Source organism: Macaca mulatta, chromosome 11, assembly GCF_049350105.2.
Source record: "Macaca mulatta isolate MMU2019108-1 chromosome 11, T2T-MMU8v2.0, whole genome shotgun sequence".
In the NCBI taxonomy this organism is placed as follows: Eukaryota; Metazoa; Chordata; class Mammalia; order Primates; family Cercopithecidae; genus Macaca; species Macaca mulatta.
In genome coordinates this window covers 108,409,092-108,432,533 of record NC_133416.1, presented here as the reverse complement: position 1 = coordinate 108,432,533, position 23,442 = coordinate 108,409,092, and the positions used below count along the sequence as shown (strand labels likewise).

General features: G+C 40.7%; 1 protein-coding gene across 2 annotated transcripts in view; it reads right to left on the bottom strand.

Moving 5' to 3' along the window:
• ANO4 (anoctamin 4) overlaps positions 1-23,442 on the bottom strand; it is a 327,720-nt gene that overhangs the window by 32,616 nt on the left and 271,662 nt on the right. For both annotated transcript variants that reach the window (XM_077954798.1, XM_015152572.3), the window contains exons 14-18: positions 17,449-17,531; positions 13,112-13,252; positions 10,129-10,293; positions 3,288-3,324; positions 933-1,044 (exon numbers count right to left, since the gene is read on the bottom strand). In XM_077954798.1, the coding sequence (XP_077810924.1) occupies positions 933-1,044; positions 3,288-3,324; positions 10,129-10,293; positions 13,112-13,252; positions 17,449-17,531 (538 nt within the window). The remainder of the gene's footprint in view (positions 1-932; positions 1,045-3,287; positions 3,325-10,128; positions 10,294-13,111; positions 13,253-17,448; positions 17,532-23,442) is intronic.

Sequence of the window (23,442 nt, the reverse complement as noted above, 5' to 3'; positions counted from 1 at the left end):
CATTTAGTTTAGCACAGTCTCCAATGTGAGTGCTGCTACAATAAGTAGTAGGTCTGGGGGAATTAGGAAACCCTCCAGATCTGTCACAACCATAGCTTCTGGAATTCTCCAGGGGACATTTCTCTTCTGGCCTTTCTGTCAGGCTGCCTAATGCGGAAGCCAGTTCTTGCTGCTTGCTGTGGACTTTTAACATTTTCTGCTGCATATCAATTGCTCTGGCCTGTGTAAGCAGAAGTTTTACTCCTGGATTTAAACACATTTGATCTTTCTGAGTAATAGTCATGCTGTTAAAAAAGTTATTGAACTATTTTCCTGGAGTTTTGTGCTGCTGGAATAGCTAGAAATGACGGAGAGACTGCTGTGTTGATCTCACCAGAACGCTATACCTGGCCCTTTCTGGGTTCCCATCTCCTCTGAAACGCCTCCAGATGTCAGGGAATTCACGCGACATTACCACTACACAGGGAATCTTTCCCAAATCCTCGTGACTGCTGGATTTAAAAGTTACCCTGGCATCCCGTTTCTGCCCCCTTTCCTGTCAGGATGTCCTTCTCTCTTCAGGGAAGTCAGGAATCCAGAACATGCTGCAGCCCCCTCCCCGTTTTGCCACCTGCTGTCATAGGTGTGAAAGCCAGGGCCCTGATTCAGGTGCAGACAGAGGCCAGAAGTTTTCGATGCATCATTCACACGCGCAAACTATTTTCCTCTGCTTAGCTTAGCAACAAAATGTGCACAGGCAGTTTTGAGTGGAGATGATTTCCCTGGGATGCTGGGTGGTTTTGACATTTGGGAAGGGAAAGGAGGAGGATGCTCTTCCCTTTTGACACTTTGTATAAATCACCCTAAGGGAGGGCTTCTCTGTCCCCATGGGTCAGTGACCTCTAAGTGTTCTGTCCTCAGCTTGGGGAGGTGTGCAGGGGTCAGGTTCTTACCTTCCGAGGAAGAATGCGATGTAAAATGTGGAGCTGTTCAGATTGACGAACTGAAAAAGAAACATTTTCAGGGTGAAGCTGTTCTCCCACTCAGACTCTGTGCGAGGCTGTTCTGTGGACAAAAGGTGAGCAGAGTTTGAAAGGCCGAATCTCATCCCCTCTCAACTCCCTCTCTTCCCCTCCCCACACACACAGGGTGGGGACACAGGAGTCCTGAGGAGGCTGCAGGAGACTCCAGTTTACCCACAGACGGCATGTGATGGAACAGAGCATCCATAGGATCCTCAAGCTCACAGACCAGACCCAACAAGGGTCTCATGGGAAGTGGCTATGGAAGAATCTGAGAGGACTGAATACCTAGACTGTTCCACTCTTACAGGATACCCGGAGAGCCAGCAGCAGAGACAGCCAGGCTGTCGAGGCCTCATTCCCAGTCCTGGCTCTCTGCAGTAGCCTTTTCTTTTCCAGTTAGTCTATGCAGGCTTAGTTCCTCCTAGCTCCAAAGAGTTCCTTGGTCTCAACTTCTAGTTCTCATATTATACCAACCTACCGCTTAAGAGGGAGTCAAATCCATATCATAGAACGCTAAGAGCATTTGACTCCTTTGCCTTTACCCTTATCCCCCATTTTCCATTCTCATGGACAAATATCAAGGAGGTGGCATCATCTTTAGAGCTTTTACTGCATATCACCATCTGTGTCTTATAATTTCCTGACCTCAGTCAGGGGCCAATTCTCATCTCCACATATTTTAACATCCATAAAGCAAATGCTATCTGGACATAATGGTGTGAATCAAAACATGGATCCATTTGCCCTCAAGACCAAACCTCCAGCTAGAAATCTCATGTCAAACGCACTTATCCTTTCATAGGAGCTACATTCTAGGAGCAAGCAATGTCTAAGAAAAGGTATTTAATACAATAGCATTTTGTCTGCTTCCACATTCCCTGAGCTTCTAATTTCTCATTTAATACTTCACTTCATCAATTCATTTTCCATAAATTAGAACTCAAAATGCTTTCTGGGAGCATATCTGAGAAGGGAAGGGAGAATGAAAGAGAATCTGATTGAAAATGGCTTAAAATGTCAGTTTCAGGAACGGCCATACTGTTGCTGAGACCCAAAAAGACACGGGATTCTTAAAGGGTTTTCTTAAAGGGTTTTACTTCTGCTACTGAACTCCTGGTTACATGGAAAGGTCTCCTGGTCGCCGGCTAGGTTCCCAGGTGTCCCCACCATGGATGGACCAGGACTGTAACTCCACTGGCATTTTTGCTAGCCTGGATCAAGCTACCACAGGGTACATTGTCTACCAATGGGCAGTTATCTCTTCCATGGACATAAACCTCTTTCTGTCTTTTTGGGCAAGAACTGGTGGTGATGGAAGATTTCAATGACATTAAAAGAGATAAGGTAAAGTGCCTAGCTCTGTATCCAGCACATAGAAAGTTTCAATAAATGCTATCTATTATCATAATGATGATTAAAAATAGGAACACTTTTGTGAGTTTTTTCTCCTCTGGACAAGCTTCTTATGGAATGCATTAAAGCAAGTTACGGATGGGAGCATGTAATTTTCTCAAACTGCATAGAGCACAATGACCAATACCTTGTTAATAAAATTGGGACAATTCCTTTATTTTGAAGATGAGATAAATGTACAAGTTATTACTGGCTACCAGATTGTTCTGGAGTGCAGTGGCATGATCATGACTCACTGCAGCCTTGACCTCCTGGGCTCAGGCAATCCTCCTGCCTCAGTCTCAGGAGTAGCTGGGACTACAGGTACATGCCACCATGCCTGGCTAATTTTTAAATTTTTTTGTAGAGATGGGTCTTGTTATTTTATCCAGGCTGGTCTTGAACTCCCGGACTCAAGGAATCCTCCTGCCAAGGCTTCCCAAAGTGCTGGGATTACAGACATGAGCCACCATGCCTGGCCTTCCAGTCTTCAAAGAAACTAATTTTGCTGTGAGTTTATATACCATAAAAACTTGATACATTTTTAATTAAACACAAAATATAGGCAACAGCAAATGAACACTTTCCTAAATTATATTGGATACTTTATACAAATGCACTTTTGTAATGCTATTTTTTGTGCACAAAGAGAAAATCTACCTTCAATTACATTAGCTCATGACAGATAATGTTTGTGATAGATTTTAAAGCTTTATGTAGAAAAATTACTAGATATATTTAAATTATTCTGTTGAAGGCAAACAAAAAAGTGTTGTATGAATTTGAAAATAAAGGGAATATTTCTTTCCAGCAGCATTAGCGAAAGGAATCTTTGAAACATACTTTCCAGACCACAGTACAGTACTGTGAAATAAAAAAGATTCCACTCACCTAAATTTGTCAGAAGCAGGGCAACTTTTTCATAGAGCTGCAAAATAAATTTCATGCATTTAATAAATGAACTGCACTTGTTATAAAATCTATAATCACAAAGGAAATAGGTAATCAAATCACAAGTCAAAATAATTTCATTAAGCATCCATTGCTCAACCAATGAAAACATTGTGTATAGAAATCTCAGACTCTTGGAGTCCACTGGTAATGGAGATTGCTGTAATTTTCAGGGCAAGAAAGAAATGTACAAGGTCCTATCTAACTATTTATAAAATCTCACTTCTTATTTTGGGGCAAATAATTTTATGGCAACAAGGCTAGCTGCTATTCATTACCAGCTTTCTAGGCAATGCTGGGCAGTCATAATATTGCTGAGCTTCTGCAACTTGAATGTAAAATCTCTAAGCCCACTTCTGACAGTAAGATTCTGCAATCCTATTCTTTATGGACTGCTGTAAACTCTAGGTTACAGCATTCAAAAACAATGAAGTGATTAAACATTACTGGAAATTCCCAGAGCTTATGGTACTCCACGTTTCCACTGGTGGACCAGATGCCTCCTTAACTCACGCATCCTTAACTCACCCAGCCATCTGGTCAATAGATGGTTCTGAGGGTGGGGTATGTGTATGCATGTGTGTATGTGTGTTTGTGTGTGCGTGTGTGCACTGAGGAGCAGAGAGTATAGTCTAGGGTAAATCCAGCTCTAGGAGATTACCCAGAGTGGGTATAATTGAAAGATCAAGTGCTGTTTCTAAAACAAAAGACAGTAAGTGAAAATGAAAAGGAAAAGTAGTTTAATAGACTGGAACGATATGAAGATTAAGAACACATATAAAGTAGTGCAAACACACTGGTTAAAATTGCCCAGGCTGGAATGACAGCTTGACCATCCAGCAAGCTACAGGACTTGGGCAAGTTCCTTATCTCTTCTTCAGACCATCCTTTTCTTTATATGTGGGCAGGAAGGGTACTGAATTCACTGACCTTCCTGTCCTGCTTAATTTTTGAATTCTCTTATCTGAGATTTCTGCTAATTACAGAAATAAACAACATAATCTGTACGTATGCCTCCAAACTTTCAGCAACAACTATGGTTTGCTATATTAGGATATATTAAGATGGCCATAGGACCAAATCTTGTGTCTAGAAATCTCAGACTCTTGGAGTCCAACGGTAATGGAGATTGGTGTCATTTTCCATAAGAAACCTTGTGGCATAGGTTAGTCATACCCATTTAATCATAAAAATAATATCCTCATAAACAACAGATAAGAACAGATGTTCTAATCAAATATATTTTAATACTACAATGTATTACGAAGGCACTGTAACATTCCAATTATTTGATTATGTAATTATCAGGGAAAGTTAATTTGACTGATGAGACAACCTTTCTCAAAAACACAATTCTTGATTAACTGGTTTATCTTTTGTATCTTTCATGATGATGTCTATTTGTCACAGTACCTCACTTTGCACACATGTCTAAAAGGCCCTTGGAGCTGAGGATATGCCTTTGTTACATGGGTGTGAACACTGAAAACATTGGAATTTTTAAAAAAGGAACAACAGAAGAGTCAACATATGAGTAATATTAACCTTGTGAAAAAGAAGGTAAAGCATACGGGGACACAGTAGGGATCCATGGCATCTGTGACTACTACATATATATGTTGAAGGAGAGAGAGATATATATATGGATATGGACTGTGAGACTTTGGACAGGACACAGGAGGGAAGGGTACACACACAGAGGGACTCAAGGCCGCTCAGAGAGCTCCACATAAGTGGTTTCTGGAAAAATGTCTGATGTCTCATTAGATGGTTGAGAGATAAACCACGGGAAGTTTGTTCTGCTAAGAGCAACAGAAAATCTAAGTTTCTAAACTAGATGCTGCAAATTCTGATTGTGAATATCTGTAACCGGCAGAAAGCTTTCTGATCTTATAGATCTGTCCAAAGGGAAGCTATGTGTACTTTTACTTTTATCTTATCAGTCTGATCAATATATGTGGACTTGCTCTGATGCAAGCTATATTTTCTGGTTTACTTTTTTTTGGAAGATGAGGTGTGTTTTTCACTGTTTACAGTATAATTAAATATCTGATTCATATTGGCATGGTTGGATAAAAAGGATGATAATAACTTTTTAGTCTATTCCTGGGATATAGCCTTTGTTGGCCTATTTGGCTTGCAACCACCATATTGGGATGTTTTTTGGTCATGAGTGAAGCAGAACAGAATTGAGGTAATATGATCAAAACAAGAAATTCCATCCTATTCACTTCTATTCACTCTATCTTTGAAATATTTATTTTTCAAGACATGGAATAAAATGTAAACTACTAAGTGCCCCTTAACCAGCCATTAAGAGGCATAATATTTCATTAGGACTTAGATGACTTTTGTAAAATAATATAAATTTTATTTTTAAAGTACATACTGTATAAAAGTAAACACATATCATCAAATCCATTAGAAACTTGGCATCTGATAAAGATCTGTTTTTTTAGTTAGCGCTGGATGAATCTAGCAAAAAGTCAGAAATGGGATGTGTGATTTATAATAATTATATTATTTACAAATCAGAGTCTTTAGCTCTCAAGGTTTTTATATTTAGTTAATAAAAAGTATTAATAATTAATGTCTAAATAATGATTATCTTTGGAAGAAAAGTATGGTCTATATTTTAAGTAGTTGAAAACAATAGACAGCTGTAAAAAGTCTATATTGGATCATGATAATATCTTGCATTGAGTAATTTCAGAAGCCACTGGAGAGTTTACTTCTGAACTGGTCAAAGATATATTACAACCATTAATCTGTCATCCATTATGCTCATAGAAAGGACTTAAAATTTTTTTTAAGATATTCTGATGAAATCATTCAAACTATATTACACATTTGGTTGCCCTCATAATGGAACCCGCGAAACTTCAGGGCATAGGACAGGAGGGTAAGTGTGTGTGCGGGGATGAGATGTCATCAGAGATAGCTGAGGAGGGAAAGGTAACCGGCCCCTGTACAGAGAGGTCCTGGCTGATGCTGCTTTAAGAGTTCTTATGTACACTTCTTCTTTTCTTTCCTTCTCTTTGCTATGGCTTGTCATTCCCTGTTCTCATCAGTATTCTTGTGTTAGCAACTTTATGTTATTCTAGTTTGACGTTGGCTGAAAATCAGAGTACCAAAGATGTTCATGTTGTATCTAAAATAAACGAAAAATCGCAAGGGTCCCTAAGAATAATATGTGTTAGCTTTAGAGTGTGAACTCTACCTCATCCATGTTGGCTAGTCTGAAACACTCTGGGAGAGAAAAGATGTAAAATGTCTCGCAGCCTAGCTCCCAGCATATAGCAGGTGCTTTGTAACACCAGTAGCTACGTAATTTGACCACTCCCTATGCTCCCGTCTTCATTTTGAATTTGTTTACTTCCTCTTATCTTGGCTGTGTCTTGAAGTAGAGATTGCTGGATCAATGATTTCTAGTTAAATGAAGTGTTTTACTCTGACAACACTGGCACCTGCTCGAAACATATGGGCAAGTGTATATTTACAGATTCGCTTCCTGTACATACGCATTTATTTCTTAAGAAGATGTATAAATTAAATTTTAAGACACTGGAGGAAAGAGATGATAAGAATACAGTAGGCATTAATTCACTGCAGCCTAACCGGATGCAGAACATCTCACCTATGGCTGTTTGCTTAATTTCACTGGGAATCCTTCTCCACCTACAATATGTATTCCACAATTAATACTGAGACCACGTCCTGGTGGGGGGTCGAAAGGGAGAGGTACAGGGAGTGCTAACCATATACTTTCAATCTCCACTTGCTAAGCTGTCACACAAACATCATGTCAAAATGACCAGTAATTGCCCTTTTTTTATTACTTCTGAGTCTTGAAACTTTTTCCTAAAATAATAAAAATTTATTTTATTTTATATATATATATAAATACACATGTGTGTATGTGTGTGTGTATATATATATGTGTGTGTATGTATATATATATGTGTGTGTGTGTATATATATATATTTTTTTTTTTTTTTTGAGATGGAGTCACTCTGTCACCCAGGCTGGAGTGCAGTGGCATGATCTCCACTCACTGCAAGCTCCGCCTCCCGGGTTCATGCCATTCTCCTGCCTCAGCCTCCCGAAGTGCTGGGACTACAGGCGCCTGCCACCACACCCGCTAATTTTTTGTATTTTTAGTAGAGACGGGGTTTCACGGTGGTAGCCAGGATGGTCTTGATCTCCTGACCTCATGATCCACCCGCCTCGGCCTCCCAAAGTGCTGGGATTATAGCCACTGCGCCGGGTCAATAAAGATGTTTTATGTATTTTAATACCAATAATGAACTACCTGCATTTAATTAGCTCATTGATTACTAGTTAACCAAGGAATCATAAATTTAATTCTTTGTTATTGGGTAGGTTGAATTCTCTTAGGAATCACTCAAGTTTAATTGGTTATGGAACTCAGGATTGTTTAAAGAACTAGAAATGACAAGCTAAATAGATAAACCTGTATGGATAACAGTATTAAATTAGCTGGCCTTTGGAAAATCTTTTTCCAATGATGTAAGCATTTCAGCTTTATGGCCCAGATTTAAGATGCAGTATAAATAAGGATAGGGGAACTATAATTAATTGAACATCTACTCCATGCCTAACAACTGTCCTTGGCACTCTATGTACAATGTTTGACTTATTTACACTACAAACTTTTAAGGTCAGCTTTTAAAATTTTTTTATTTTTCACAGGTCCTTGCTCTGTTACCCAGGCTAGGGTTCAGTGGTGCAATCATGACTCACTGCAGTCGTGAACTCCTAGGCTCAAGTGATCCTCCCATCTCAGCCTCCCAAGTAGCTGAGACTACAGATGTGCCACCTGGCTAATTAAAAAAAAAACTTTTTGGTAGAGATGTGGTGCTGGGATTACAGGCATGAGCCACAGTGCCTGGCCATATTTTTATGTATAGGTTGACCTCAGCGGCTGACCATGTCAGACACTACTTTTGTTCTACAAAAAATAGCAACAACAATTTACAGAGCATCTACTATGTGCCAGGCCCTGTTCCAGACCCTAGGGAATAACAACAGTGAAAAACAAACAAACAAACAAAAATAAAGAAAAGGTTCTGCCCTTATGGGCCTACATTCCAAAAGAAATGGCAGATAATAAACAAAATAAATAGGTAAAATATATAGCATATTAGATGGTGATAAACACTATAGAGAAAACACAGGCAAGCAGATGGGAAATTGTCAGATAGCAGGAGTGGGCTGCAATTTAAAACAGAGTGACCAGGGAAGCATTTACTAGAGAAGTGACATTTGAACAAAGACTGGAAGGAGGTGAGGGACTAAGCGATGCAGACCCTGTGGGAGGAAAAGGCTCCAGGCAGAGAGAACAGCAAATAAAAAAGTCCTGGGGTGAGAGCATCAAAAGGACCTGTGCGGCTGGAGGAGGTGAATCAGGGTGAGTAAGGGAAAAGATGAGGTCAGAGATGTTACACAGGCCAGATGAGCGAAAGCCTGTGAGGCCACTGTGTAGATGTGTCTTTGCAGGCTTTTACTGTGAGAGAGAGGAAAGCCATTACACCTTGTGAACACAGGAGCCATGTGAACTGACTTACATGTAAGAAGCTCTCTCTGGCTTCCATGTTGAGCCTAGATTGAAGGGAGCAATGTGGAAGCTGGGAGACCAGTTAGGAATCTGCTGCAATAATCTTGGTAAGAGACACTGCAGACTTGGACCAGGGTGGGACTTTGGGATGTGCAGAAAGGGATCAAATTTTGGATACATTTGGACAGCCAGAGAAATAGAGGAGTCCGGGAGAATGCCAAGACTTTTAGTCTGAGCAAGTACAATTAGGAAGGCTGTGGGAGGAGCTGATTCTGGAGGGAAGATGGGGAGTTGGGTTTGCAAGTGTTAGGTCGAGATGGTCAAGTAGGCAGTTTAACACGTGAGTTTGGGGATTCAGGAAAGAAATCTGGGCTGAAATATGCTATCTGAAAAAGCCTGGAAATCCACAAAAGCAATATGTACCAGCTTGAGGGTTTCCTTGCAGGGTTATATCAAGGAATGCTTTGGTTTTTGTTTGTTTTTGTGTTTTTTTGAGACAGGGTCTCCCTGTGTCACCCAGGCTGAGTGCAGTGGCCCTGTCACTGCTCACTGAAGCCTTCACTTTCCTGAACCAAGTGATCTTCCCACCTCAGTCCCACAAAGCAGCTGAGACTACAGGGGCGCACCACCATGACCAGCTAATTAATTTTTTTTTTTTTTTTTTTTTTTTTTTGTAGAGACAAGGTCCCACTATGTTACCCAGGCCGGTCTTGAACTCCTGGGCTCAAACGATCCTGTGACCTCAGCCTCCCAAAATGCTGGTATTATATGCATGAGCCCCTGTACCTAGCCAGGAATGCTTTGGATACTGTGTATCTTCCTATCACTGATAATCAAAAAGAAACGGGAACCAACATTGCAAAGCTGTGTCACAGGTTCTGAGTGTTCTAAATTCTTTGTCTAAATTTACTTAAGGAGTATACAATATTATCTTATTGGATAAATAAGGGAACTAACGTTCAGAGAGGTTATGTGCTTTGCCCAATCTTATACTGCAGAAAATCCTGGAGTCTAGATTTGAATCAAGACGTTTAAGCACCCAGACCCAAGTGCATCTTCATGCCAGGCACTTTGCTGCCAGGACATCAGTGCTATGAATGGCCCACCTCTCTGAGGCCAGATCCCCTTTAGCAACAGAAAAAAACTACCACTTGCAGCCCACACATTTTGATCCATTTGGTTAGCCACTGCAGCTCACTTACCACGTTCAGCAACATAATGATACAAAAGTTGATGCACACAGCAGTCCCTGTGGTTGCAACCTGAGAGTTATTCCTGATTAACGCCCACTTAAAGGCAGCGAAAGTGCTGACAGTCACCACCCGGTAAATGACGATCCCGAACACAGCAGCAATCACCACGCAGATCTGGCAGGAAGACAAGACACCCAGTGAACCCCTTGGTGGAATGTTACAGGAAGAGGATTCACATTCTTGGAACATCCTCTGATAGGAAAAGGAAGTAACGCCATGGCAGTACTGCTCAAGAGACCACAATCAAATGTACACTTTTCATTGTGGTTAGTACTTTCTCTTGTATTTTTCTATTTTCTTTCTTATTAAAATAAAAGAACTGCATTGCTTGAAAGTTGAGAATCTGTGTAAGCTATGGGGTAACACTTTTTAAGGCAGAATATACACTGAGCAGATGGACAAATATTCATATGGAAATCCTGTCATGTCACTTTTTGGTTTAAAATTGTTTATTGGTTTCCTATTATTCTAGGATAAAAGCAAAACCTTTATGCAGCCTGCAAGACCCTCTCTAGCCCCTTTGGCCACCATTCTTCCTTCCTCTGGGGTCCCCACAGCTTCTCTCATTACATCAAACGGGTTAAGCACCCTTAATCGTCAAGACTATCCCAATCTCTTGCCGAACACACACACACACACACACACACACACACACACACACACACACGGCCTAGTTAACACCTACTCATCCTTCCTCACTTCTCAGCTCAAACACCACTTCATAATAAAAGCTCTTCATGACTCCCAGACTATTTGTTGTTAGTGTTGTCATATGGTACCCATACCATATGGGCACATCTTTTTTCAGGACACTACTTACAATTTCTAACAATCAGTTTGACTATTCTTAGTCTTCCCTTCTAGAAAGTAAGCTCCATGAGGACAGGGAAGGAGTTTGTTTTGCTCACATGGTTTCTACAACACCTTAGCATAATTACAAGTGCATAGTAAGTGCTCAGTTATTTGCTGTTGAGTGAACCATGTGATAGGTACATATCTTGTTAATCTGATATTCACACAGACTGAAGCATGTTTCCCTGAAGATTTCATGGCATTTGAGAACAATACAGCATATCTTCTTTCTCTATGACATGCAGTTGTCCCTCAGTATCCTCATGAGGGATTGGCCCAGGACCACCCCCCAACACCATGATACCAAAATCCACAGATGCTTAAGTTCCTTCTATAAAATAGTGTAGTATTTGCATATAACCTGTACACAACCTCCCATATACTTTAAATCATCTCTAGATTACTTATAATACCTGATACAATGTAAATGTTATGTAAATAGTTATACTGTATTGTTTAGGAAATAAGTGACATGTTCAGTACAGCTACAACCAACCTTTTTTAAAAACAATTTCCATCTGTGGTCGGTTGAATTCATAAATGCAGAACCCACAGAACACATAGGGCCGACTTTAATGCAAATCTGAGACTCCAAAAAGTTTTGCGACTTTCATTAGGTGATTCATCTAATATTAACATGTCTTAGAGATCTTAACCCACTTAATTATCAAAGGCTAGACTTTGAAGCCAGGTCTCAGGAAGGCCTCTGCTGATCTGGAGATTCCTTTCTTCACAAAAGTATTCCTGTTTTGCATAAAATTTATTTTCTGCTTACTTTTAAGGGAAATATGTTCTAAAAGCTCAAGAACACGTCCTAGCTCAGACTGGCCAAAATAACAATAAAATAAACAAAAACCTGTCCAGATCTTAATTGTAGTGCTATTGATCAGGAGACAGGTAAAAGCTATGCTGAAATTCAGACAAGGATGCCAATAAGGTAGGATGGACAGCTGGCTGGATTCAAAGTCAGAGGACAGATCAGAGCCTTAGCTGAGCTCTCACCCAGCAGTGTGACCTTGGGCAAGTTTGTCCTCTCCATAGCTCCAGCCTCCTGTGTTCCAGATTCCCCATTCATAGAACAGGAAAGCTTAATCTATGTCTATGAGTCTTTGTAAGAAACAATACAATAAATATGAATATGTACATAGAAGGCAAAGCGTGACACAAATGCTTAAAAGCAGTATCTGTAGACAGGCATGGATTTGATTCTTGGCCTGAGCCAAAGAGTCTGGGTAAGCTGCCCAGCCCTTCATCTCCCCAGTTTCTTCACTGGCAAAAGGGAGTAGACTGTCTGGATTTGCTATAGTCTTGTCCTTCCTACTCTAATGGTCTAGGCATATATTTACATACTCATCATTTGAAAAAAGGAAAGGAGGATCCTAATAGTCCTTTATTTTTCTAAAATGACATTTTAGAAACATCTGCATATGTTTTGTTCAGTAATTAAGTGTTAAAGTTAAATTAACAGTGTTAAACTTCATTACTAAGACAGATTTTTAGGAAAAGCTAGAAATTCAGGTCTGTTTTTCAAACTGACATGATCATTAGTGAGTCAGGAAATTAATTTTAGGAGACTAATCTGTCACTAAAAATATACTATAATAAAACAAAATCAGAGCTTATGCATATTATAAAGGTGAGCACTGTTTTACTTACACTGTTTTATACATCTATTTGCTTGGCATATTCAGGGTTATGACAGAGAATATATTTCTTACTGTATGGGCATGGTGAAAAGTTTGAAAAACACTGCTGTAGATCCTGTCTCACATTTTTGACTTCTTTCAGCATCACATATTAGAATATGGCAAGAGGAAAGAACATCAGATTAGAGGGTCTCGGCTCTTAGCTACTTACTGGCTGACTTTGGGCAAGTCCCATAACCTGTTGGAGTCTCAGTTGTTCCATCTGCAATATGGGGATAGCAACACCATCCCTGACCACCAAACAAAGTTACTGTGAGGAATAAATAACAAAGTGCAAAAATATTTTGTAGAACTATGCAAATACCCAGTATGATTACTGCTATTATGCTATAGGTTTGTACTTTATGAAACAAAATTTTTTTAAAGTTTCAAACCATAAAAAATATTCCAGATGCAGAAACGATAAGTCTGCTGCATTTATCTGTAAATGCTTGATAAGGTTCTGGCTTTCCAGAAATTGGATTCATCCGCTCTTTCTTGGAATACTTGGCTTCAAACTGGGGTCGTATTTCTTCCTAAAGGACAAGCAGACACATTTTAATGCACTAAAGAGATGCAAACATGGTAAGAAAAGAAATATCATTTTACCCCACCATAAAACAGAGTCAACAGCTGCCATACTAATTAGTCAACCAATGAAGTCGACTTGGGTGCCCAGGCTTAAATGTTTGAAAATTGGCCACTTGAAGAAAATCTAGAGTGAAGATCAAGATTTACTATCATCAAAAGCAAAGAAATTTGGGCTAACAGTTACATTTATCTGTTATCTTATAAAACTATGCTTGAAGAAAAAAAACCCTGAGAATGGTATTTTAAAAGGGACAAGCTGTCTTGTCCTAATAGTTTGGAACGACTAATAAGGTTTTACTTTTATTACCAGAGAGTGATAAGAAACACCAGGACAAAGAAGCCTTCTCTACAGGAAAATGTTCAAAATCCATTTTGTAAGTTATAATGACAATATAATTCTTAGTTTTCTCCTGCAATTTTGTTTTTTGCATTTTTAGATTTAGTTCACTAAAAACATGGTGAATCTACTTTTTAATAAGTTCCTATAGGAGTCATTCATCTTTAACCAATAGACTTTAGGTATATTCTTAATTCTTAATTGAAAACAACGTAAGCACCTTTCAAAACCAGTTGAAATCAAGGTTCCTCCAACTGTAAATCAAACTGAGATTTTATTCATTTAGCTGAGCCTCCCGAATGTGAAAAGCTTCTGACTAAAAAGCAATTATGGGATTAGGAAAAGGCAATCAGCAAGAGGGGACACTGATGTGGTTCCCGTTAATTAAGCATGTATTATGTTTGAGAGTTTCGGGAGAGGATGGTAAATGAGCAGAAACCCTGCTGAAACAGAGATTGAGTTAATCCAGGCAGAAATGGTCAAGATTCGGATGAAGGTACTGACAGAAAGCAAGGAACAAGCTGACAGAAGAGAGGTCACAGCGAGTGAGCCCAGTTTGGTAGCCGCCTGCCCATGTAGCGTGAAGGGTAGCCTTCACATGGCTCAGCCTGGCTCCTGCCACTGAATTAGCCTAAGGCTGGACTTCCCTCAGGGGCAGGTCACGGGTAAGATCAGCAGGAGATACATTAGGAGCAGGCTCTGACTTTCACTCATTTTAGGCAGTTACACTTGAGAAGATAAACATAGCAGACCCAGAATTTTCTGCTTCTTTGGGAAATTTCCAATTTAATAGGCCATAAGTGTCATCAAGAGCCCTTGAGCTAGTCATCCAAGAACTGAGGTCAATCATGGCTGTGTTCCTGGATGTTTCTGTCCATTTTCATACTGCTATGAAGAAATACCCAAGACTCGGTAAGTTATAAAGAAAAAGAGGGTTAATGGACTCACAGTTCCACATGGCTGGGGAGGCCTCACAGTCATGGTGAAAGGCGAAGGAGGAGCAAAGACACATCTTACATGGTGGCAGGCAAGAGGGAGCATGTGCAGGGGATGTCCCCCTTATAAAACCATCAGATCTCATGAGACTTATTTACTATCATGAGAACAGCACAGGGAAAACCCACCCCTATGATTCAATTACCTCCCACCAAGTCCATCCCGCAACACATGGGGATTATGGGAGCTACAACTAAAGATGAGATTTGGGTGGGGACACAGCCAAACCATATCACTGGGTGTTATAGGCCAAATTGTGTCCTGCTTCCCCCAAATTCATCTGCTGAAGTCCTAACCCCCAGTACTGAATGTGACCATATGTGGAAACAGGTTTTTTTTATAGAGATAATTAAGTTCAAATGAGGTCATTAGGATGGACCCTACTCCAATATGACTGGTGTCTTTATAAGAAGAGGAAATTTGGACACAGAGACACCCAGGGGGAAGACGATGTGAAGACACAGGGAGAAGATAGCCATCTATAAGCCAAGAAGAGAGGCCTAGAACAGATCCTTCCCTGATGGTTCTCAGAAAGAACCAACCCTGTTGACACCTTGGCTTGGACTTCTAGCCTACGGAACTGTGAGCATGTAAGTTTCTATTGTTGAAGCCACCCAGTCTGTGGTACTTTGTTATGGCAGCCCTGACAAACTAACGTGCAAGGTTGCCCCAGAAGGTCTGCAGCGAGTCTGGGTTTTTCTGCACAATAAGGTGGAAACCATGGGCTAGAAGTGAGGCATTTCCACAAGGAATCCCAAGCTGGGAACGGCTATGTGTGTAGGCTCCTGTACAAAGGTATGCAGAGTGAGAGGACAATTCAGCACTCCGCACTTTTTATCAGGGGCTGGGAAGACAGAAGGCTCCAGACTTATAAGAGATACATACGTTCCCCAGAAGGGTGCCCACATCAGGGGCCCACCACAAATGCCAACAATGATTGTAGACTGGTTTGGTCAAAGTTACTCAAATAGGGCCACACTTTACAGATAGAAGGGGAAAATTTAGTCCCACTTCTTTTCATTAGAGATTTTTAAAGTCCAAAGGTGAAGTAAACTGCCCAAGGTGATTTCCAGGAAAAAACATTTTCCATCCCACTGGGAATTGTTCCCATGAACACATGTAACCAGAAACAGTAGAATGGCACCACATAAGAGGAAGCTCTGAATGCAGCCCTGCTGCTACCAATAGGTGTCATAGCCTGGGAAGCTTCTTCAAACCGAGAATATATATATATACACACACACACATATATTTATTTATTCGAGACAGGGTCTCACTCTGTCACTCAGGCTGGAGTGCAGTGGTGCAATCTTGGCTCACTGCAATCTCCACCTGCTGGGTTCAAGCAATTCTTGTGCCTCAACCTCCCAAGTAGCTGGGATCACAGGTGTGTGCCACCACACCCAGCTAATTTTTGTGTTTTTAGTAGCGATGGGGTTTCACCATATTGGCCAGGCTGGTCTCGAACTCCTGGCCTAAAGACACAGGGAGAAGATGGCCATCTATAAGCTATCCTCAAATCCTCCTCCTGGCCTGAAGTGGTACCCCCACCTTGGCCTCCCAAAGTGCTGGGATTACAGGCGTGAGTCACCGCACCTGGCCTGGAGAATATTTATAAAAACATGAGAGAAAGCCTTATCAGGAGAACAAGGATTGCTGAAAATCCCAGTATCATGTATCAAAACCTCCTGTTGCACACCTTAAATACATTCAAAACCAAACCAAACCAAACCAAAAAACTACCCAAACATGTTCATGGGAGAAGGGGGACAGGCAGCCATTCAGGAGGCAGAGTTTGAAGAAAACAAACAACAACAAAAATATCTCTCAAAATTACTTCCCCCACCAAGCCTACCACAGGGCTAAAATTCACATCATTCATATTTCTGAAAGATTCCTTTTGACACATGAAAATATACACGTGTTCCCTTCAAGCAAAACACATTAATAGCCATGATCACATTACACATATATGAGTAGTTTATCTGATTTACTGACACAGCAAGGCTCTGAGGAAATGAGACTCAGGAGGGGTAAGAGATAATGAACGAGAGGGAGGAGAGCAGGGCTGAGACCTGGACCAACTGTCAAGGGAAGCAGGATCCAAGAGGGGACCGTGGTGACCACGCCCCGTGTGGGTACTTGAGACTTCCAACAGGAATGGGGGCAAGAAGAGAGTATCAGAACCAGACAGGTCAGGAGGAGCACGATGGACTGCCTAGAAGACGCTAAGGGAGAGTGATGGGACTGAGTCTGGCCCTCCTTGGCAGTTTTGTCTAGAGCTGGCCGTCCATTTAGCCACGTCTCCTAAGGTGGCCGCTTCAGAGTAGATTCTCCTCGGCACTGAACACTTGGTATCATGCTTCGGAGCCTGTGCACACGGGGGCACTGTCCTGGGTGCCGCTCACAGACGCATTGCCTTGGGGTAATTCTCTCGGAAGGATTGCTTCCATGTACCTGGAGATGTCAAATGAATGCTCTTTTTCTGCTGAAGTTAAAGAAAAAAGGATGATTTTTAAGAAAACAAAAACAAAAACAAAAACAACGACACCACCAATTCTTCTGGTGCCTCTACCTACAAGTGGAATTCTTCACTTAATCAAGGGATTTCATTCCACTAAGGAATCAAAAATTTAAAAAAATTGTCAGTCCCTTTTTCTACTGCTTGACATTTTCTGAAAAGGCAATTGAAAATGCTTTATGAGCACACCTAACTTCCGTCACAGAACAGAGAGTGACGATTCGGGGGGTGTCGTGTGGTTCTGGGTGATTTGCTTTTTAAAACATTCTGAGGTAAATGATACAAACCTCCTCTTCTTCCCAGTCTATCAAATCCCAGTCATAAGCAATTACTGCTCGCCGTCTTTTCCAAAACTCCAAGAAAACTGTTGCTGGAACAAGCAGAGAAAGACAAAGACATTTTTGAATAAAAGTAAAACAAGGCTCTTAACTGTGTCACTGAATAATGAAGCCATTGCCAAGAATGACAGTTGTCAGTGTAAGCATCCTCGAATATCAGAATTTCCAGCTAAACTTCATTTCACAAGGACTACTTTCTGAGAATCACTAAGCTTGTGTCAAACATAATGAAAAATGAGAGATTTCACTTAGAATTAAATTAAGCTGATTTACAAGTTCAGGCAGAACAGACTTATTAGAATGACAAATTCTTACATTCTGGGATGTCAGGATTCAGAAAACTGGATTACCGACATCTATCTAATTGATAAGGATTCATTTTTATTTTATTTTATTTTTTCTATTGCCTAAACATGGGTAAGCAAGCCCTTATTTTTTAAAGTGAGAGGCAGGTAGGAGCAGAAAAGTCAAAATGAAACTTGACAGTTCACATGTAATTGGTAGTGATTTCCTGTCCCTTCAAATCCTCCTCACAGCAAATACCTATGTAAAATATATTTTCCTGTTTTATTGGAAGGAGTCCTGTTGTTTCTCTTTTCTCCAAACCATCTCTTTGTTGCCACAGTGAGGATAAAAGTGGGTAAGTCTATTAAGAACTTTCTCCAGTAAGTGGGAGGTGGCTGGCCTCCCCATGCAGAGAAATCTGGGAGTTATCTTCATTCAGCCAAGGTAATATTCTACTCAATTCCATAAAAGCATATCAACTTAAATGAATTATTGAGCATCATGCAATAAAAGTGAGAGAGAGAGAAAATAAGACACAAGACACACTCCTGCTGCCTTGGAAGGCACAATGCAAATGCAGGGGCACATACACACACACACACACATACAGACACACACACACTCCCTCACTCACATTTACTCTGAGAATGACTATAAGGATATAACAGACATACCCTAGGAGAGAGAATGGGTGGATATTTCTCTTATGGGCTTTGTCATGCAGTTAGACTTACAGAAGGTAAAAATAAATTAGATATTAGGAATCCATTTCATGAAGGAAAGTAAGTATGTACATGGCCATGTCAAAAAATATAATTACTTTCTTCTTTTCTATTCTCCCTTGTTCACACATTACCTCCTCTTTAGTAGTATTCAGACACTGAAGACATATTCTTAAAATAAGTAGCTAGAAAGACAGCATAGAGTGATAGATAAGAGTTCTTGGGCATGCAGCCTAGACAGTCCTAAATTTGAAATCCAGATCAGATACAAGCTGTGCTACTGTTGGCAAATCAATTAACTTTTCAAAGCCTTAATTTCTGGATAAGCAAAAGAAGGAGGGTAATATAGGTCCACAATCCCTTATCTGCAATGCGAAAATTCAAAATGCTCTAAAAATTTTAAGTGCTTTTCCCCCTGAGTTTGGCACAAACTCATCTGGTGGCAAGCCCTGACCTGGACTGATGTGAGGCTACATATAACCTCTATTTATTACCCTTAGTGAGACTTTTCATGTATTAAAAGCAGCCATACTAATGTATTTGAGTACATTAGTATGTACTCCCCAGGCCTCCTGGGACATTTAATAATATATGGTATATTCAGTACCTTTCTAAAATCTGAAAGATTCTGAGTAGTTACAGTTATTAAGGAAGACACACCTAAAATAATCAAATGTCTTATTCTGGAAGATAGAAATTAAAACAAATATATGTGTTTATTTGTGTCAATGCTGAGCAGCTATTTTCGACTGGAGTCCTTCCAGTGAGTCTGGCTGTCTCAGGGATCCCCAAAGCCATCCCCAGGTTTGATTTACTAGGAAGATTCACAGGACACAGAATACAGTTGTACTGATGGCTAAGATTTATTACAATGAAACACTATAAAGCAAAATCTGCAAAGGGAAAAGGTGCATGGAGCAAAGTAGAGAGGAAACAGGACAAGCTTCCAAGAGTCGTCTCCCAGTGAAGTCACACAGGATGTACTTAATTCCTCCGCAACGAGCTGTGATAACACATGTGAAATGCAGTTTGACAGGGAAGCTGGTTAGAAACTCAGTGCCCGGGGTTTTTATTGGTGGCTGGTCACATAGGCACCAGCTGCCTAGCACGTACTAAAATTCCAGAGTTCTAGGAAGAAAGCATAAATTGTATTGTTTGCACATGTAGTTTATGCATCACGTGTTATTCTTAGCAGTCAGGGTGGCGGAAACTGTCTTGAAAGCCAAGTTCCCAGATACCAGCCAATGGCCACCCTTGCAAGCAGGCCTTTCTAAAGCAGGCCTGCTGTATTAACTCTTTTCTGCACGCTTGCCCTGTCCCTCACCAAACTGTCTTTGCACAGAGTCCCCGGGGTCTTTCCTCTATCAGGTCCTCTAGCCCCTCAAGTAAATGCCACTTTATAAAGACTTTCCCTCCTTGGTCTCTAGAGTCTCCCTGTCCTTGAAGAGACAAGTGGCCCAGCTCCTGAATATGTGGCTATTTTCCATAAAAATTCAGGAAGGTACCCCCATGGGCACAAAGACACTTGATGAGGGACCATTCTGGGACAGCCTCAGGCCACAGGATTCACATCCAGTCTGTCTTACTGGCAGCTGCTGCTCTCACTAAGCCCTATCAACCCTCTATGGTTCTCATCTGAGGGAAGTGACTTCTAAGATGAGCCAGTGGCTGTCACAATTAGTCCATCACCCTTCCTCAGGATTCCTGCTGAATCCTGCCTGGAGGACACAGAGATTCTAACCATTAATTCCCTGTGTTGGTCTGTTCAGGCTGCTGTAACAAAATACCATAAACTGGGTAGCTTATAAACAATAGAAATTTATTTCTCACTGGTCTGGAGACTGGGAAATCCAAGATCAAGGCACCAGCAGATTTGGTGTCTGGTGAGGGTCGCTTTCTGGCTCATAGATGGTACCCGCCAGCTGTGCCCTTATACAGTGGGAGACGTAGCTAGCTCTCTGGGGTCTCTTTTCTAAGTACAATAATCCAACCATGAGGGCTTTGTCTCATGCCCTAATCACTTTCCAGAGGCCCCCCTTACTAACACCTTCACCTTAAAGAATAGGATTTCAACATATGAATTTGGGGGGACATAAATATTCACACTATAATATTCCCTTCTTTGGCTAGTAATCCTCTCCCTTCCTCCATTATAGTACTCAAGAGGAAGAGAAGAAGAAATTAGCTGCTTGTGCAACTGTCATTCCCTTGTCGGTGTTTTTTGTGTGAAATGCCCATTCATCTGAGGAAGAAGAATCTGCTTCTATCTGTACCTATGAAACGTAACCAAACCAAGACACGTTGTCTCTTTTCAAGGCAAAGTTCCAATCCCTCATTACGCCATAGTTTAAACTCCCTCCTCTGAATACTCACAGCCTTGGGAGCCCCTGCACTTTCAGGGTGCCTAGTTATACAGTGTCTTATGTCATGAGTTCACACTTTCTTGTCTCCTTCAAAGCTGGTTTATGCTATACATATTTTTGTTATGTATATATATCTTTATGTTTTATATAAATATATATGTGTGTGTGTGTGTATGTGTATATATATACACACATATATATTTCTCTTACACCACCTGGCACCATAAGTTTGATTAAAAAGTGTATTTCTTTTATGGCTTTATTCTCAAAAGACGAAATTCCTAAGAGTTTTGTCAAGGTTTTATTTTTCTTTTGGTACATGGAACTCTTTCTGCAAGAATTTCCTCAGCTAAAGCATCAGCACGCTTAGCCTTATTGCTGGCATTTTGAACTCCTTAGATTCCAATCTACCATTTTATGTTGCTAATGATTTCTCTAAATCCAGATCCAACCAGGTGTCCTGGGAATCAGTGGAGCCACATTGCCTGTAGAATAAAATCTGTTAGCGGCTCAGGATGCAAAGCTCATAAGCCCAACTTGCTCTGCCCTGACTTGCACCTCAGACTCCAGGCTAACTCACTAACACTTTCACACATGAGCTGTTTTATACTTTTTCAGTTTTGCCCACACCATTTCCTTAGCTAGTAATGTTTTTTCCTATTTGGGTCCACCTGGTCAACTCCCACCCTCACTTTCAGGTTTAGCCCCATGTGTTCCGTAACTACACCCCCTGAATCATCCCTGTGCACCCATGCTGAGTTGTGCACACAACTCTAGGTCAGCACTAATCACACCATTCAGCACTGTAAAAACAAAACCAATACAAACCCAAACCTGGATCATATCTCTGACTAGTTTGTGGACTTCTTGAGAACAGAGCTGTATCTTAGTTGTCTTTATACCTTCAGAGTCTAGCACAGCAACTGGCACACACAGAGGCTCAGTAAATGCATAAATGAAATGCTGTCCTGAGAATGAAAGCAAATGTGGAAAACTATTCTAAATTTTCTAAGTATTTTCATATGCTTATAAGAAATTAAGATATGAATTTGAAGAATATGCAGCTATATTTTCTGAATGCCTTACATATCAGGGCCCATTAAATAACTTAATAATAATATCAAAGTTTGAAACTTCTTATGCTTCTCTTTTGTCTTGCAATGAAAGCGTGATTCTGTTCTATCACTCCCATTATTTGGTTGTATGGACCCTGCGGCAGAGACTACCGACTGTCCTCTAAGATTCTTTCTTTCTTTCCTCCACAATACAATGATTGTTGCTGAGAATATGGTTGCCTATGTATATTGTATTTCCCAGATACCTTTGCATTAGATGTGACCAAAGGATAGTTCTTAGCAGTGAAATATGAGCACAGGTGATATGATGTGTAGTACTTGCCTGTTGACTTCTTAAAACATCGCGGGATGCTTTTTCCATATCCACTTTCCCCTTCTGGATGGGTAGAACCGAGGTGACCCAGTGAGACTGTGAAAGTGACGACAAGGTCTGGGGATATGGGAAAACAGCTCTTTTGTAGGAACATGAGTCCCTGAGTGATCATGTAGAGTGGACTTGTCTGCCAGCCTGGAATGCTCACTTCATGCTTTTATATACGATAGAAATTAATTTCTGTGTTTTTTAACGCCACTGAATGATGTTAGGCCTTTGGGCTACAGTGATCTAACCTTATCTTAACGAACACAGGCACTTTACCTTAACGGAGACGAAGTCACCTGGTCACTGAGACACTGCATTGAAGGCATGAAGGTGAAGCAACCTGTCTACCATTTCCCTCACAGATCTTAGAAAAGGACACTCTCAAGCCACAACATCCAACACTCGATTAATTGTATTTACAAGACAGAGTTTCACATGCTTCTTCCACTCCATTTTCTACCTTCACCTTCACCATGTACCTACCTACTCAAAAATAAAAATAAAAACCTACTCACGAATAAAGTTCACCTGAGGTGTTAATGCCAGTCCCAAATAGCAATTTTCTTACAACGTTAGTGGACATAATAGGAAAATCTGAGGATTCCACTCTCTAAGCAAAGGTAGGATCAGGGGTAGTGTTCAGGTAGGTTAGTGTTCAGATACTGGGACACTCTTGGATCAGAATCACAGACCGTTGAGAAGGGTGTCTCATGAAGCCCATCACGGACACAAAAGGGACAGGACTGAATGTTCTTCAGGCCACACCCTATTATTTTCTTCTTTTTTTAAAATTATACTTTAAGTTCTAGGGTACATGTGCACAACGTGCAGGTTTGTTACATAGGTATACATGTGCCATGTTGGTTTGCTGCACTCATTAACTCGTCATTTACATTAGGTATTTCTCCTAATGCTATCCCTCCCCCTGCCCCTCACCCCATGACAGGCCCTGGTGTGTGATGTTCCCCGCCCTGTGTTCAAGTGTTCTCATTGTTCAATTCCCACCTATGAGTGAGAACATGCAGTGTTTGGTTTTCTGTCCTTGTGATAGTTTGCTGAGAATGATGGTTTCCAGCTGTAAAGGACATGAATTCATCCTTTTTTATGGCTGCATAGTATTCCATGGTGTATATGTG